Raw genomic sequence first — 14,471 nt, 5'->3', positions numbered from 1 at the left:
ACCAGCTCAAAGTAATGTGATTTTACTGTCTAGAAAAGGATGTACGATTAACAACATAAATGTTCTTTCTGTTCATCTAGTTGCTCTTAGACCATCAAGATGCAATTGCTCCTGAGCACAATGATCCAATTCATGAGCTGCTGGACGATCTCGGAGAGGTTCCTACAATTGAGTCCTTGATAGGTGGTCTAGTTTATTGTACTTAAGAAATATGTGATATTACCTTAAATGATTTGAAATGCGGTAAAGAAGCTGTCTAATGAATCGTCACAGGTCACTTGGGAGGATGCGCTCTAAAAAGCAGCAGCAGATTTGTTCTGGTGTATTCTCTGACTGCAGAATTTGTTACCCTGAAAAAAAAGGGGGTTCTTTCTCTTCTCCTCCCCACCCCACTCATCTCACCCCACTCCAGAAGTTTCTAGAAGACAGACAGATATTTTGACATGTTTTCTTCATTCAGTTACTCTGGAGCCGTGTGTGTGTCTGCCCATCCCAGCTTGTTTGCAAAGATCTGTCCTCCGTTCTGGAGATCTGTATGCATTCTTTTCAGAGTGTGGTAATAAGTGCATTAAATTGACATGTGTCCCTATAGGGATCTTTGGCATATGGACAAATAACTTTTTTCCCTCCTTTAGAGTTTTTTCTATATGTTAAGAATTTTATCCTCTTTCTTCTGGCTGGGGGAGGAAGGAACTGACTTTACTAATCTGTGAAAGTTTTTCAAAAACCTGAGCCACGGTTCACTGCTTTGGGATATAACAAACACTGGAAAGTTGCACAGGCCTCTCTGCTTCCTTGGTTTCTATGTTGCAGCTATTTGAAGTGTGAAATCTAGTGTGTGGGGTGGGGGGGGCAAGCGGACACAGTGTTTGGGGAGGCTGCTTTGACAGCAAAATGCTTATCTTGAAGTCACTTGATGAGAAAGGTTGGAACCTTTTAAAGGAATGATTGCTAGCACATTGTCTTCCAAGCACTGGCAAATACCCGAAGTGTTATCTGAGTGAACCTGGACCTTGCGTTTAACTAGAACTTACCCGCCTTTCCCATTTCATTTCTCCTGCGTGCATCGTATCGGTGCGGTTAATATGTCAGAGTTTAATCTTTCTGCAGCCCTTTTAAAAAGGGGCGCGGGAGGAGAAGCATCCTAACAACTGTTCTGATGAAAGTTCAGATGCAATTAGAGCGAGAAAATTTCCTTTTGACAGGATGGCTTACTTTGTTTAGTAGAAGATTACAAGCTCGGTTGCCAGCAAGGGCTTTGCTCTTAGCTTGGAAGATTCATTCTGATGAGGACACGGACATAGAGGCAGGGTCGTATTTTTATTTAGGAAGTATTTTTGGCAGGTCAGCTACTCTTCTCAGTAGAGTGAGATGTTGAGATACAGCGTGGAATACACATACATCTTGAAGGCATACTAACTAGTGATTTTGTGGTGCCTTTCTGGCCAGTGCATTCTCTGAGTTTTGTGAAGAAAAGATCTGTAACATATTCAAGATGATGTTTTTTTAACGCTGCTTTTGGTTTATGAAGTGTCCTTTTGACAGCACAGGAAACAGTGTAGTTTTTCTGTGGTCTATTTCATAGGGAAAAATTACAAAGCTCTAGCAGTCAGGAACATGAGAATATGGTTTAATCTGTAAACTCTTTCTGCTTGGCAGGGGAAGGGTCTGGCAATGTTAATGACCCCAACAAGGAAATGCTAGCAAAGACTGAGGTTTCTCTCACACTCACTAATAAATTTGACGTTCCTGGTGATGAGAATGCGGAGATGGATGCGAGGACAATTCTGTTGAAGTAAGTGAGGGGTAACTACCTGGTGTGTTTCTCAAGAGAACGAGGAACCTGAATTTTCACAGTTAATCTGCACGCGAAAATGAGAACATCGAAGTGTAATGTAAACAAACATGGGACTGTTACTCCAAATACACTGAGCTTGTAGCCTTGTCCTTTCAATGTTGCGGCTCTTAAATTTGTTCCTGTTAGTTCTTTGTCACTGTTGAATTTGTCATTCTTTAAAAGTCTATCTTGGACGGTTCTGGGGGGGAAAACTACCAGAAAACAAAACTTTCTAGATGTGAGCGAGTGTGACAGCAGCAGTTGGATTTGCCTGCGTGTGAATAATTTGTAAAAATCATCTTAAAAAATCCATAGCGATCATCACAATTGAGTTTTAACTCTGAAGTCTATTAATGTAAAGGTTTGATGAATCAATATTTGCCTGTATAATGTCCCGTGCAAATATTTTCAATGGAATACGTGTGACACATGGAAATTTTAAGGGTAACTAAATGTCTAGTATGTGCGAATAACGCTCTGTTGCTAAGTTTGCTAGTTTCTGCAGAAATAGCTTTTTTACACAGCCTTTGAGCGGATTACGTTTGTATCCTGTTAGCAAAGCAGGAGATGATGGTAACTTACGATACTCTCCCTGCAGCTTTCCCCTGTCTATGGAAAATACCTCCTTAGGATAGTTTTGCTGTTGCTGCTCTCCGCTTTTGGTTTATGGTGCGGTCCCCTTCTCTGTGCACTCGCTGTCTCCCAAATCTGACTCTTGATAGATGAAGAAAATAGCCTTTTTGGGAAGTAAAGGTGTTTAATGGAAAGAGAGCAATGGACTGACGGGGATTTCATTATTGCTGGACTCTTTATTCCAGAGGACTTAGTACTAACATTGACTCTTGGCCAGTTTTAAGCAAATCCCTGTTGCCGAGATGTATAGAGCAGCTACCCGACATTCAGATGCGTATTTACCCGCTCTGATGCATTCCTGCTCAGACGCTAAATAATTTAACTGCGAATTCTTCGGGTCAGCTTACATTTCGCCTAGACAGACCAGTGATCTCACAGAAGAAAATCTTGTCTCCAAAAATAGCTTTAAATTAACTGGGATTCTCAAAAGATATACCAGTATTTCCCTACCCGCCAGAAGATGGTGACATTGATTTAAAAAGTGAAGATTTACCAGATGTGCTGGTAGTCATCTAAGTTGTGGATGATAAAGGTGGTGTGCGTGTGATGCGCTTTGTGTGATGCCAGAAATAATTCCAGGCTGACTGCGAAGTCCTGAAGGTGCTATTTGGTTTCATTGTGTGACTCAAGGACAGAATTGCCTCAGAGTGGGCACTGGCTGCAGTTAAATCACAGCCGAGATCAAGGAACGACCCTGTCTGTCACCAGATGGGAGTCGGGGATTTGCTTTGGCTAAGTTACCGTACACATAAGAAAATAGTCCTGTGGACTTTTTTGATACCTGTTACAAAGCACTGAAGTGTACTTATGGATGGATAATAATACAGACTTTCTGGCTGCACAAATTCGCTGTTGCTGCTACCTGCTCTACCTTTCACCTTGGAATTGCAGCTTCTGTGGTCCACATGGCAGTACTGGGGCTGCCTTGGAATATATGGGGTAACATCCTTGCTGTTTGAGGGGGTACTGGGGAGCAAACCTGATGTACTACATAGATGAACCTTTCACGGAACCAGTTTCTGACAGCACACTGTCAAAAAAGTAAAGTGCCTCTCTAGTCTTGTCTAGCCTATGACTACGTAAGCGCGTATCTGCCGATGATCTGACTTTAGGTAAATCATTAATGCTGGTGTTATTGCAGAATAGAACAGTATTGAAGGTCTTTCTGTTTAAAGTTTTTTCTCCTATGCTCCTTGATTTCTTTGCAGCACAAAACGTTTAATTGTTGATGTAATCCGCTTCCAACCAGGGGAGACGCTGACCGAAATCTTGGAAACTCCAGCTACCTCAGAGCAAGTACGAAGTTGTTTACCTGCGTTCTTTTTAGACTAGGAAATTGTCATTTATCTAGGTATATGTGGGTATACTTGGGAATCTGCATTTATGTATTGCAGTGAAGCCGTCTCCGCTGATGTTGGAGCAGCGTGTAACACTAATAAGGAGGGAATATAACGGAAATAAATTGTATGTGTGAATCTGACTCCTCTGGTAGTTGCTAGAAACTCTTTATCTAGAAGACAGTTTGTCGTGGTTTAGCCCCAGCCAGCAACTAAGCACCACGCAGCCGCTTGCTCACTCCCCCTACCCCGATGGGATGGGGGAGAGAATCGGAGGAGTAAGAGTGAGAAACACTCCTGGGGTGAGATAAGAACAGTTTAATCATTGAAATAAAGTAAAATAGTAATTATAATAATAATAACAATATAATAATGATAAGTGAATAAATAAAGCAAGTGATGCACAATGCAATTGCTCACCACCCACCGACCGATACCCAGACAGTTCCCGAGTGGCGATCGCTGCTCCCCGGCCAACCCTCCCCCCCCCAGTTTCTATACTGAGCATGACGCCGTATGGTATGGAATGGCCCTTGGGGCAGTTTGGATCAACTTCTCTGGCTGTGCCCCCTCCCAGTTTCTTGTGCACCTGGCAGAGCATGGGAAGCTGAAAAGTCCTTGACTAGCATAAGCAGTACTTAGCAACAACTAAAAACGTCAGCGTGTTATCAACATTCTTCTCCTACTAAATCCAAAACACAGCACTGTGCCTGCTACTAGGAAGAAAACTAACTCTGTCCCAGCCGAAACCAGGACACAGATTTAAACAGCAGGTAGGCTTCTGCTGGTTCCCGTACGTGGAATGTGTTTACCAAACGTGGATTTACTGGAGTCAGTATGGGAATGACCAAGCAAAACTCTTTATCCTGTGGTATGCCAGGGGTCAGACAATCTGTTTCTGGTTCTTTGTCACCTTAAAATTGAATATGAACTTGTCGTTTTTTGTTTTCTTTTTCTAGGAAGCAGAACATCAAAGAGCTATGCAGAAACGGGCCATTCGTGATGCTAAAACTCCCGATAAGATGAAAAAATCCGTGTCTGTAAAGGAAGATGGCAACTTAAATCTTCAAGGAAAAAAAGATAAAATCAAAACAGGCCTGAAGAAGTTGACAGAACTGGGGACGGTGAATGCAAAAAATAAATACCAGGAACTAATCAATGACATTGCAAAGGTATGCCAGTCGGTGGTTTCCTAGTAATCATAGTGGAGTTTTCCCACAGTTTGCGGCGTTGTGAAACTGGCATGAGTTTTCGGAAGGAATAAATTTTGTAGTAGCTAATTTGCAGACACGTGGCCTACCTTTTGCTGCAGCGTTTCCACCTCTTGGCATTTGGGAAGTCCTTTATTTTTACAGGACGTTTATGTTTTCTCAAATGACCGTGTTGCCAAAATCTCAGGCATTTTAAGGAAAAGCGTTATGGCTTGGAGGGAAAGTCCTGATGTGTGATCTTTTTGTCTGCTCCTTTTCACTAATTCAAGTAGCACCTCTACAAACGTATTCACACGAGGAAGTTTTGCCCATAACTTAAAGACATCCTAACCGTTATTTTTATTTAAATGTACCTATTTGAGAATACCTAAACAATAAAGGGGGGAGCTGAGAAAAATTTGCAAAAGTGATCTTATATCGTTGTACGCTGCTGCAGTGACAGTGTATTTTATATCACATGTTTACAAAAAAACTATTTGGGAAATGTTATGTACGTAAAGTGAATAAATAACTGCCTTTAGGGATCCAGTTAGAGTAAATCGTACTGTCATTAATATGGATCAAAAATGAAAATAGAAGTAGACTTGAACATGCAACATTTTTTTGTTCAGGTATTAAGGTAACATGCTTAAAGATGGCTGACTAACACAGAAAGATGAGGAAGTCTGTGCACTGCTGTGGTTATAGCGCTTGATTTGTAAGATGGCTTTTGTACCCAGCAGCGGCAAAAATCGCTGCCTTCCTTTAGATCGCATACTGTTGGTGCCCACTCTAGTCATTGCAACTAGAACAGCATTGAAATTTGAGAAAGCAACAAAAGGTTCAATGAACTGCTGTGTAGAGTTGGTTAGTTCCAAAAATAGTCAACTTGGAGAAGAAGTGGTGACGCTTAAACTGGGGCAAGTGCAACTGAGGGCTCCACCTTGTAGCATGAAGCAAGACTAAGCAAAATCAAATGGTGCGTTTCAAATACTCTGTGCTTGGGCAACTGGAGAGCTCAAATGACTGTTAAGTCTCTGCCTGTTTTTCTCTGCCGTGTAGGATATCAGAAATCAACGCAGATACCGTCAGAGAAGAAAGGCGGAGCTGGTGAAGCTGCAGCAGACTTACAGTGCCTTGAACTCCAAAGCTACTTTTTACGGGGAACAAGTGGATTATTACAAAAGCTACATCAAAACCTGCTTGGATAACCTGGCCAGCAAGGGCAAGTACGTACCTCGGAACCATGCCATGACCCTAGAAGTGCTTCTTACAGGAAGCACGTGTACGTTGTTGCTAAAAAGAATCATAATGCCGTCTGCTCAAAGCTCTTCGGCCATGCTCTTTACCACAGCGATAGGTCTAGGGAAAGGGTCTCAGCAGGGGTGGGAAAATATGGGGAGAGGGCAGTGCCCCGAATGGGGTCAGAAAGACATACCTGAAAGAATTTTGGTCCCTCTAGGAGAGGGGAGCGTAAAGAGTCCGATGGGAATGAAGCAGGTTGCCGAGACAGTGCACGTGCTGCTCGGTCAGTCTGTCCTGTTATCCTTCCTAGGAGCAGAGAATGAAAATAACATAGTTACCTACAAGGAAAGCATTGATCGTGAATTACCTTCTTTTTATCCCAAATGGAGTCGGTTGTTGGTAGTGCAAGACATTTCAGATTTTCCTGGGAAAAAAAAAAAAGTGTCTTCCTCCCCAGGGAGATACGGGAAGAGCAGCTGCCAGTGAAAACTGAGGCGAGAAAGTTGAGTAATCTCAGCCTTCTCCACGTCAGTTGTCACTAGATCCCCTTTTGCCTAATGATAGATGGTACTGCTTTCTATGAAGTACCATGTGGTTATGTTTTGGGGTGTTTTTTGTCGTTTTCTTTTTTTAATCTCCTGCAGCGTAAGAGTTATTGGTAAATAGTAGAAAATCAAAGATCTCATCTGAGCTACAAGTGCTTTGTAGATAAACTCACTAGTAGAAATACATCATCTATCAGCTGCGTTAGTCGCAATTGATTAGCTATACTGGTTCTGTCCCTTCATCCAAATAGGATTAAATGTTTGCTGTCCAAAATCTCTTTACTCATTTGACTGATCATCTTGTTTGTTTTGTTTGATTGGGTTTTTTTTTTTTTTTCAGAGTCTCTAAGAAACCTCGGGAGATGAAAGGCAAAAACAGTAAAAAGATTTCTCTAAAATATACAGCAGCTCGACTTCATGAGAAGGGAGTGCTTTTAGAGATTGAGGACCTCCAAGGTAACCAGTGAGTATCTTTTTAAAACTCTTCAGAGCTAAATAACCTTCTCAGAAGAAAACAGGTATGTTGAGTTCTTGTCTCTTTCTTCAAACTGGTCTAGGTGCTGGCAGTGGAGGAACAGAAGCTCTGAGATATGTTTGAGATCGTGACAGATAGTCTTGCCATGTTGTTCTTGGAATTTAGCATTGTTGGTAGACAATGTAGCTGTTAAAACCAAAGAAATTGGTTTGGCAATCTAGGCTGGCATCCCTGGCACCAAGAAACCCTGCATAGTGATCGCTTTTCAGTTCTCTCTTTTTGGTTGAAGGCGAAGCAGGTCTTTGGCTGAGAAGTGTAACGGGGTTTAAACATGACATCCTTTTCCCACCCGCCTCTTCCCTGTCACCCTCACAATCGTGGAAGGGTGCCTCCTCGAGTGAATTGCTACTATGGTTATTAGCTCTCACTGAAAAATCAACTTAATGCTAGCTTGAGTTTGTCCAGCTGCAGTTTGCTAGCCTTGAGAACTTGGTGTATCTTCTGTGTAATATAGAGAAGCTGCCTGTTACTAGAAATTTTTTTTCAACCCTGTATCATATTTTGTTCTTTGTGCACTAAATGAGGCGTGGATGTGCAGTACTAAAGTAGACCGTTTAGGCTGCATGGGCTAAACTATTGTATTTCCTACTGTGCTTGTGTGAAGGAAGGTGTGATCTACCGGACGTAGAATCTGTTAGGCTTCCATTCATTGTTGCATTGAGTCTGGTTGGCTTTTACAGTCTCATTCTAAATGGGGATGTAGAATAAAGAGTTAAGAAAAGAATACTTAGAAATTTATCTTCAGATTTAATCTCGTATATTCTCTCCCCGTTTCAGTAGGAATTTACATGTTCAGTAATGAACTGTGGCTTTTCATTTCTCCATTTTCATAGGTTTAAAAATGTGATATTTGAAATCAGTCCAACAGAAGAAGTAGGAGATTTCGAGGTAAAAGCAAAATTCATGGGGGTACAGATGGAAACCTTTATGTTGCATTATCAGGTAAGAACTGCCCTATTTAATAGTGCCATGTAAGTTCTCCTTGCCAGACTCTTCATCAAAATAATCATAGAATCGTTTAGGTTGGAAAAGACCAATGACATGTTACCTGCCTGAACAGTCTGAAAAATGCTCTCAAAACCAACCCATTTGTTGCAGGCAAAACAGATGCAATGCAAATGGAGGATTCCCGCTACTTTTGTTTCTTTACTACTGAAAGCCTGATGGCAGCCTGTTTTCTTAGTTACACTTACATGTACACACGCAAAACGCATGCATTTTCAACAACTTCCTGCTACAGCAGAGAGATCAGGAGTCTGTGGCAGTGGTCAGCTGGGCTTGGGTGTGGTGGTTTCAGCCAGTCATCCTGTATTGGTGTTCTTTCTGCCACCCTACGCTTACCGGTTTCTGTAGCCATAGAGTTCTTAGGAGTCCTCGACCTTTACTTAGTCCAGGCTACCCGAACAGGCATGCTGACTGACCTTTTCCCAACCGGTCGCCCTGCTCTTCCTCCCACACCGGTAGTGTTATGCCTGGTGTCTCTGTCCCCTTGTACTTCTGTCCCTGCCTGGCACCCACCCAACTTGGGCATCGTTAGGTTTGTTAACCATGGATGCCTCAGGGGTGCAGGAGCACCTTGCGTCGCGGTAAGTCCATGCCTTGCGATAAGTCCATGCCACCTAACTGGCTGCTGGGAGGGACGGATGCCTCGCACGTGCCATTCCTGTGCTCTGAGGACTCCCCTAGTTCATGCCGGTCCTAATCCATCGGAGCTCGTCACAAACTTCTTGGTTCATGGGGCTACCCGAGGTCACTCGCTCCTCAGGCACACGTGTTGCTATGCCACTATGCCTTTGTAGTGCTGCTTTGCAGAAAAAGCAGATGTTCTGAGAGGACAGCAACAAGGGAACTGCCGTTGGTCATCCAAGTATAGCGTTAACAGTGGCATTGGTTAAAAAGACTTGCGTTGCCAAAATTTTTACAGAAAGCAGCAGAAATAGCTTTATGATCGATTACTCCGGTGTCACCCAAGCTGGACAGCTGCAGGAGCTAGATTGGGATTTTGGTACGCACACAATGCATCCCTGCGGTAGTGCTACCTGAACACCTTCTCCAGTATGTATTGTCAAGAGCAGGCTTGCTGAAAGAAATTCATTGCTGAGATGAGTCGGTGCATGGAGTCCTATTGCTCTGTCAGGTGCATCACTGGCAAGAGGAAAGTGTAACTCGAAATACTGCCTACTTAAACACCCGAGAGACTGAATTGGCATCGTGTACATAGTCCTAACAGAGATGCCATTTCTTTCTCTGCCCTGGATCGCAGTGTTCTAAACCACCTCACTAAGACCTGTGGCAACTAAGATGTTTAGAAAGTGATGCTGTGGAATGCTGTAATGTTTCGTGGGTACATAATATAATTGGGCACGCAGGAGACCCTTTCTAAATGTTACAACTTTATGGCTACTGTGCAAATGAAAAGCCTGGAGTTGGCTAGATCTGAACTTTGGCTTTCTTAGAATGGTCTTCTATGTCTGCCCTCGTTCATCTTTTTTTTTTTTTTTTTTTTTAATAAACACAGATTAAAAAATTTAAGATCTTAAATGCCTTAGAGTGACTTGGTTTTTCATGCAGTACAAGCGGATCTTTAACGTGTCTCATTTTTCTATCTTATGCCATGTACTTTGTGACAGATATTCCTCAAAAACCTACTGTACCATATTCTCTACGACCTCTTGAGGATTCCTTGCTCATAAAGGTATTCTCTTTGGCAGGATCTTTTGCAGCTGCAGTATGAAGGTGTTGCGGTCATGAAGCTGTTCGACAGAGCGAAAGTGAATGTCAATCTTCTGATCTTTCTTCTGAATAAGAAATTTTATGGGAAGTAACTGACCTCTGCCAGCAAGCCTGTAAAAGGGGAGATGAATAGAAACCTGCACGTACAACGTTTAATGACATAGCTATGTATCAGTATATGCCCATGCTGTGCTAAAATATATCAAATGTATCATGAAGGCAGGACTAAGTACCTCTTATGAATTGATGACCCTGATTGAGTCTGCAGGGAGTTGGTTTCTTGTTTATTTATGATCTTCAACTTTGAAGGTCCCCGGAAAAACAGTTAATTTAGAATGTATTTTTACATGGCGCTGGGGATTAAACTAATATTAGAGTCTACTTAGGGCATCTGGATGCTTTATTTGCCTAATTGTGTGCTTCGTGAGGCTTGAATTCTTGTTGCCTGCGTGAAGAGAAAGCTGGCACTGTACAGTGGTCGGTTTGCCTCTTCCTGAAAGCAAAAAAGAGTTGCAGATTGTATCTGGACTCCAATGATTTTCTAACAGCAATGACCAAAATAAGAAATGGTCAAGGTCCAGGTTACCCATTTGTTTGCAAGCTTACAGTGGTGGCGGCAGCCAATTCCCAAGATAGATCTACTATGGTCTGGGGAATCAGTAAGCATCATAAATGGACATAGAGCAGCTTTAGTGTCTCATTTTTCTTGATTTGTTTCTGTTTATCACACTGTAATAATTTACAAATGGCCCCTTAAATAGAGGGACTGTGGAATGTATTTACTAGTGCTTACAGATGAAGAGAAGCCTTTTGGGGAAGAGGAGGGAAACTTTAAAAAATTTCTTGAGACATGTTAACTTTTAATGTTGCTTGCAAAGCATTTGAAATGTAAAAATAACTTTTTGTTTGTTTAGAGCAATGTTCTATATATCTGTATCTGATGCAATAAAAGTTAGGCTCTACCTGCAGACTTGTGAAAGGAAGAAGACTATCTTAAATAGGTTAGCTTTTAAAAAGTTAAATTTTTCTAGCTATACTCAAGTTCCTGTTTTGTTTACTACTTTGGGGTTTGTTTGGTTTTGGTTTTTTTTTTTTTCACCATGGTGGTGGTGCTGGCTGTTCTGCTATATCCAATAAAAATTCAGAAACACTCTTAAAAAAAAAAAAATCTGACCTTTAAATTCATCGGTTGCTCCAGCTCTCCCCCCCAAATTTTCTTAACATTTTTATTTTTTTAAAAGAGGGACATATCTCTTATTTGCAAATTTCAAGTTATTCATAGGTCACTCGTGTTGTTCATTCAGATTACTGCATTTAATTGAACCGCTTTGTCTCTGATCTATGCTGAGCTAGTTATTTCAGCTTAGATCTCCCCCTCACCCCCCCCAAGACACTTGTAATATTTGAAATGGCTACATCCCTGAGGATTCTGCAGTCCTCTCAGAAGCAAGTATTTATTTCAACCAGCTGCTGTCTAGACTGTATTTAAACATAGTTTAATGTTGGTGCATGCATGGTCCAACCCAGTAAGAAAAATTACTTGTCAAACCCAAGAAAGATCTTTTATGGTCCAGATCATCTGAAACAGAGATATCTCAGAACTGGATTTCCACTGACATCTGACAACGAGGTCTGAATTGGGATACAGGTCTTCGCTTGTTTTTTTATGTTTGGGGGTTTTTTTGGGTGTTGTTTTGGTTGCTTTTTTCCCTGCCTCTGAATTTGCTGTATCGTAGAAGGACTTTAAAAATTAATTCCTTTGATTTGGGGATAATGAGAATAATGGTAGAACATTATAAAATGATTGTTAGGAAAATGCAGTTGTACTCTGCAAGCTCTCGAGCCACAGGGATTGATCACCCACCCCCCACCCCCCCTTTTTTTTTTTTATAAATACTTTTCATACTTTTCAATGTCTGCCAAATAAATTTCAACTATAACCCAGCTGGGATTCAGGGTCAAGATAATGAGGTGTTAAAGGCCTGTGTAGTACCCATGGGGAAAGCATCCTTACTGTGTGATTTACAGTACTACCCTTCTACACCTATTGGGAGAAAAAAAAAAACCAACACCCAACAAACAAACCACAAAAAACCCAACAAATGGGTTGTCTGAAAATAATCTTAAAAAGGGGGAAAGTCTACTCATTTTAGCTGAGCAACACTATGGAACTGTGGAGAGTTGGGTTGGTTTTTGTTTTTTTTTTTAAGGAAAAGCTCTATTAAAAGATCTAATCTCAGCACTTAATTATTATGTATTTTATAATTTACTGGTGGGTTAGCTTTGCTTACTGCATTACACCACTGTATTTACCATGGGTGTAGCTACAAGTACAGAGCGTGTTGTCTTTCTTTTCTGGTAGAACTTGCCTTTGTAACTCACATCTAAGTAAAAAGTTATTTGTTCCCACGGTGTTGTGTGAACTCCTGACTGCAGGCAGCAGTCCTGAGCGTGCAGCTGCGCCTCGGCTCAGCGTTGCAGCACCGGGCGCTGCCATGGGTGGGCACGGTTAGGCTGCGCCAGCACCAGGGAAAGACAACTTTCCCACGCTGCTGCGATTTCCGCCCCTTCCCTGCACCTCTCTTCTCCTTTCTATTCTTCTCTCCCACTCCCTCTTCCTCTCTTCCTTCATCTCGCTTGTTCTACCGCTCCCTTTTTCTCTCTGCACTTTCGTCCGGCTCCCTCTCCCTCAGTGCCGAAGGGCGGCGGGAATCGCCGAAGGGAGGCGGGGAGTGCCGAACAGTGGCGGGAATTGCCGAAGGCAGGCGGGAATCGCCGAAGAGTGCCGAGGATTGCCGAAGGGCGGCGGGGATGGGGGGGTGCCGCGCCGTGTGCCGGAGCCGGGCGGCGGGGGCTGCCTGAGGAGCGCGGGGCTGCGCCGAGGGCTCGGCAGGGCTCCCGGGGGCGCGGGCGGGCGGGCGGAACGGCGGCGTCCCCGCAAGGGAGAGAGCGGGGCCGGCTGCCTCTGGCGGCGTGCCGGCAGCTGCGGTGCTGGGCACGGAGCATGCGGTCGGCCATGTTGCTGCGCGGGGCATGCCGGGAGCTGTGGTTTTCGCGGCGCTGCCGCCGGCTTCGCTGCTGCCGCCTGGTGGCCGAATCACGGTCCTGTGTCCCGGCGTTCGCGCGCCGGGTGTGGCCCCTCCGGCGCGCCGTCGGTGGTCGGCGCACGCGCGGTGGCCGGGAGCGGCATGGCGGCGCGGCGGGCGCGATTGCCGGGGGCGGGCGAGGGCCAGGAGCAGCGAGGATGAGTGAGCCCCTTTGGTGGGTGCAGGGGTGTCTGCTGCCCGCCGGGCACCCGGGGGTGTCGGGAGGGGAAGCTCCAAAGCTGCCGCTGCGGCAGGCTGCCGGGCAGCTGGGGGCGAGCGGGGTCGGAGCAGCCCCGGGGAGTTCCCCGAGAGAGAGCGGCGGTAGGAGGGAAGGAGGAGGATATGCCGCAGGCGCCGGGCACATCCCCAACTCGCCAGAGCTCGCCCTGAGCGCCCCCCCCGGGCCCACTGAGCCCATGCAGCTGCCCCCAGCTCCAGCACCTGCCCTGAAGCCTGTCCTGTAGCCCTAGATCACCCCCAAGGCCTGTCGTGAAGGCTGGAAGCTGGCCCTCGAACGCGCTGGATTCTCCTTTAATGCGGTACCGATAGCAGCAGTGCAGGGAAGGAGCGGTGTCTGCAGAAGCCCCTGCATAAGGAGGGGCTGTGGCCGGGGGCAGGCTCTGGTAATAATGGCCACTGGTTGCTCTTTCCCCCTTCCAGAGGCCACGCTGAGGACACGGTTGCCCGTTCTTCCCCTGGAGATGCCGTTGACTGCCCCAGCTTCAGGCTGGCGTGGGTTGTCTGTGCCTGGCCTCGCTCTCCTAGCGGTGTGGGGGCAAAAGGAGACGGGCGGAGTGCTTGCTGGCTGTGGAGGAGAGCTGCCGCGGCTGAAGCTGGTGAGGCCAGAAAAAGGTAAAGCAGCTGAAGAATACACTAAAGAGGGTGCAGCCGGCAGCTGCCTCCCGCTGCAGGCAAGAGAGCCTCTGCCTCTCCAGGCAAGGAAGGATCCCTCCTTGTAGTCGCAGAGCGCACGAGCGAGCGAGGCTACGCGTCTAGGCAGTCTTGCCTCATGAGAGCTGTAAGAGACCTGTGTATCCTCTTAGTTGGAGGACAGCTGAGCCGCCAGAGTTACAGAAGAGGAAGGGAGGAGAGAAGGAGAGGGAAGTGTCCGAATGGGCAAATTCTCCCGGCAGTGTTGAGAGCGAGAGCTGCGGTGAGTCCGGGCCCTCGGGGCCCAGCCTCCCCTCTTGCATGTCCCAGTCCTTTTACCTCTCCTTGCCTCTCTGTTCTTCTCTCCTGCTCCCTCTCCCTGTTTTTTTTCATCCTCTGTCTCTGTCCTGCAGCCACTGTTTTTTTTTCCTATTCCATCTCTTTCTCCTGATCTGCATCT

General features: G+C 44.9%; 1 protein-coding gene across 1 annotated transcript in view; it reads left to right on the top strand.

Moving 5' to 3' along the window:
- The window catches only part of IQGAP1 (IQ motif containing GTPase activating protein 1), a 75,965-nt gene extending 64,919 nt beyond the window's left edge, over positions 1 to 11,046 (top strand). The window contains exons 31-38 of the mRNA XM_075713600.1: positions 81 to 183; positions 1,660 to 1,795; positions 3,679 to 3,766; positions 4,767 to 4,979; positions 6,060 to 6,226; positions 7,128 to 7,250; positions 8,156 to 8,264; positions 10,034 to 11,046. Of these exons, the coding sequence (XP_075569715.1) occupies positions 81 to 183; positions 1,660 to 1,795; positions 3,679 to 3,766; positions 4,767 to 4,979; positions 6,060 to 6,226; positions 7,128 to 7,250; positions 8,156 to 8,264; positions 10,034 to 10,147 (1,053 nt within the window). The 3' untranslated portion in view covers positions 10,148 to 11,046. The remainder of the gene's footprint in view (positions 1 to 80; positions 184 to 1,659; positions 1,796 to 3,678; positions 3,767 to 4,766; positions 4,980 to 6,059; positions 6,227 to 7,127; positions 7,251 to 8,155; positions 8,265 to 10,033) is intronic.
- The last annotated feature ends 3,425 nt before the right edge of the window (positions 11,047 to 14,471 follow it).

This window comes from Pelecanus crispus, chromosome 7 (assembly GCF_030463565.1).
Source record: "Pelecanus crispus isolate bPelCri1 chromosome 7, bPelCri1.pri, whole genome shotgun sequence".
Classification (NCBI taxonomy): Eukaryota; Metazoa; Chordata; class Aves; order Pelecaniformes; family Pelecanidae; genus Pelecanus; species Pelecanus crispus.
The sequence above is the reverse complement of the archived record's forward strand: the minus strand, read 5'-3'. Positions and strand labels throughout refer to the sequence as shown.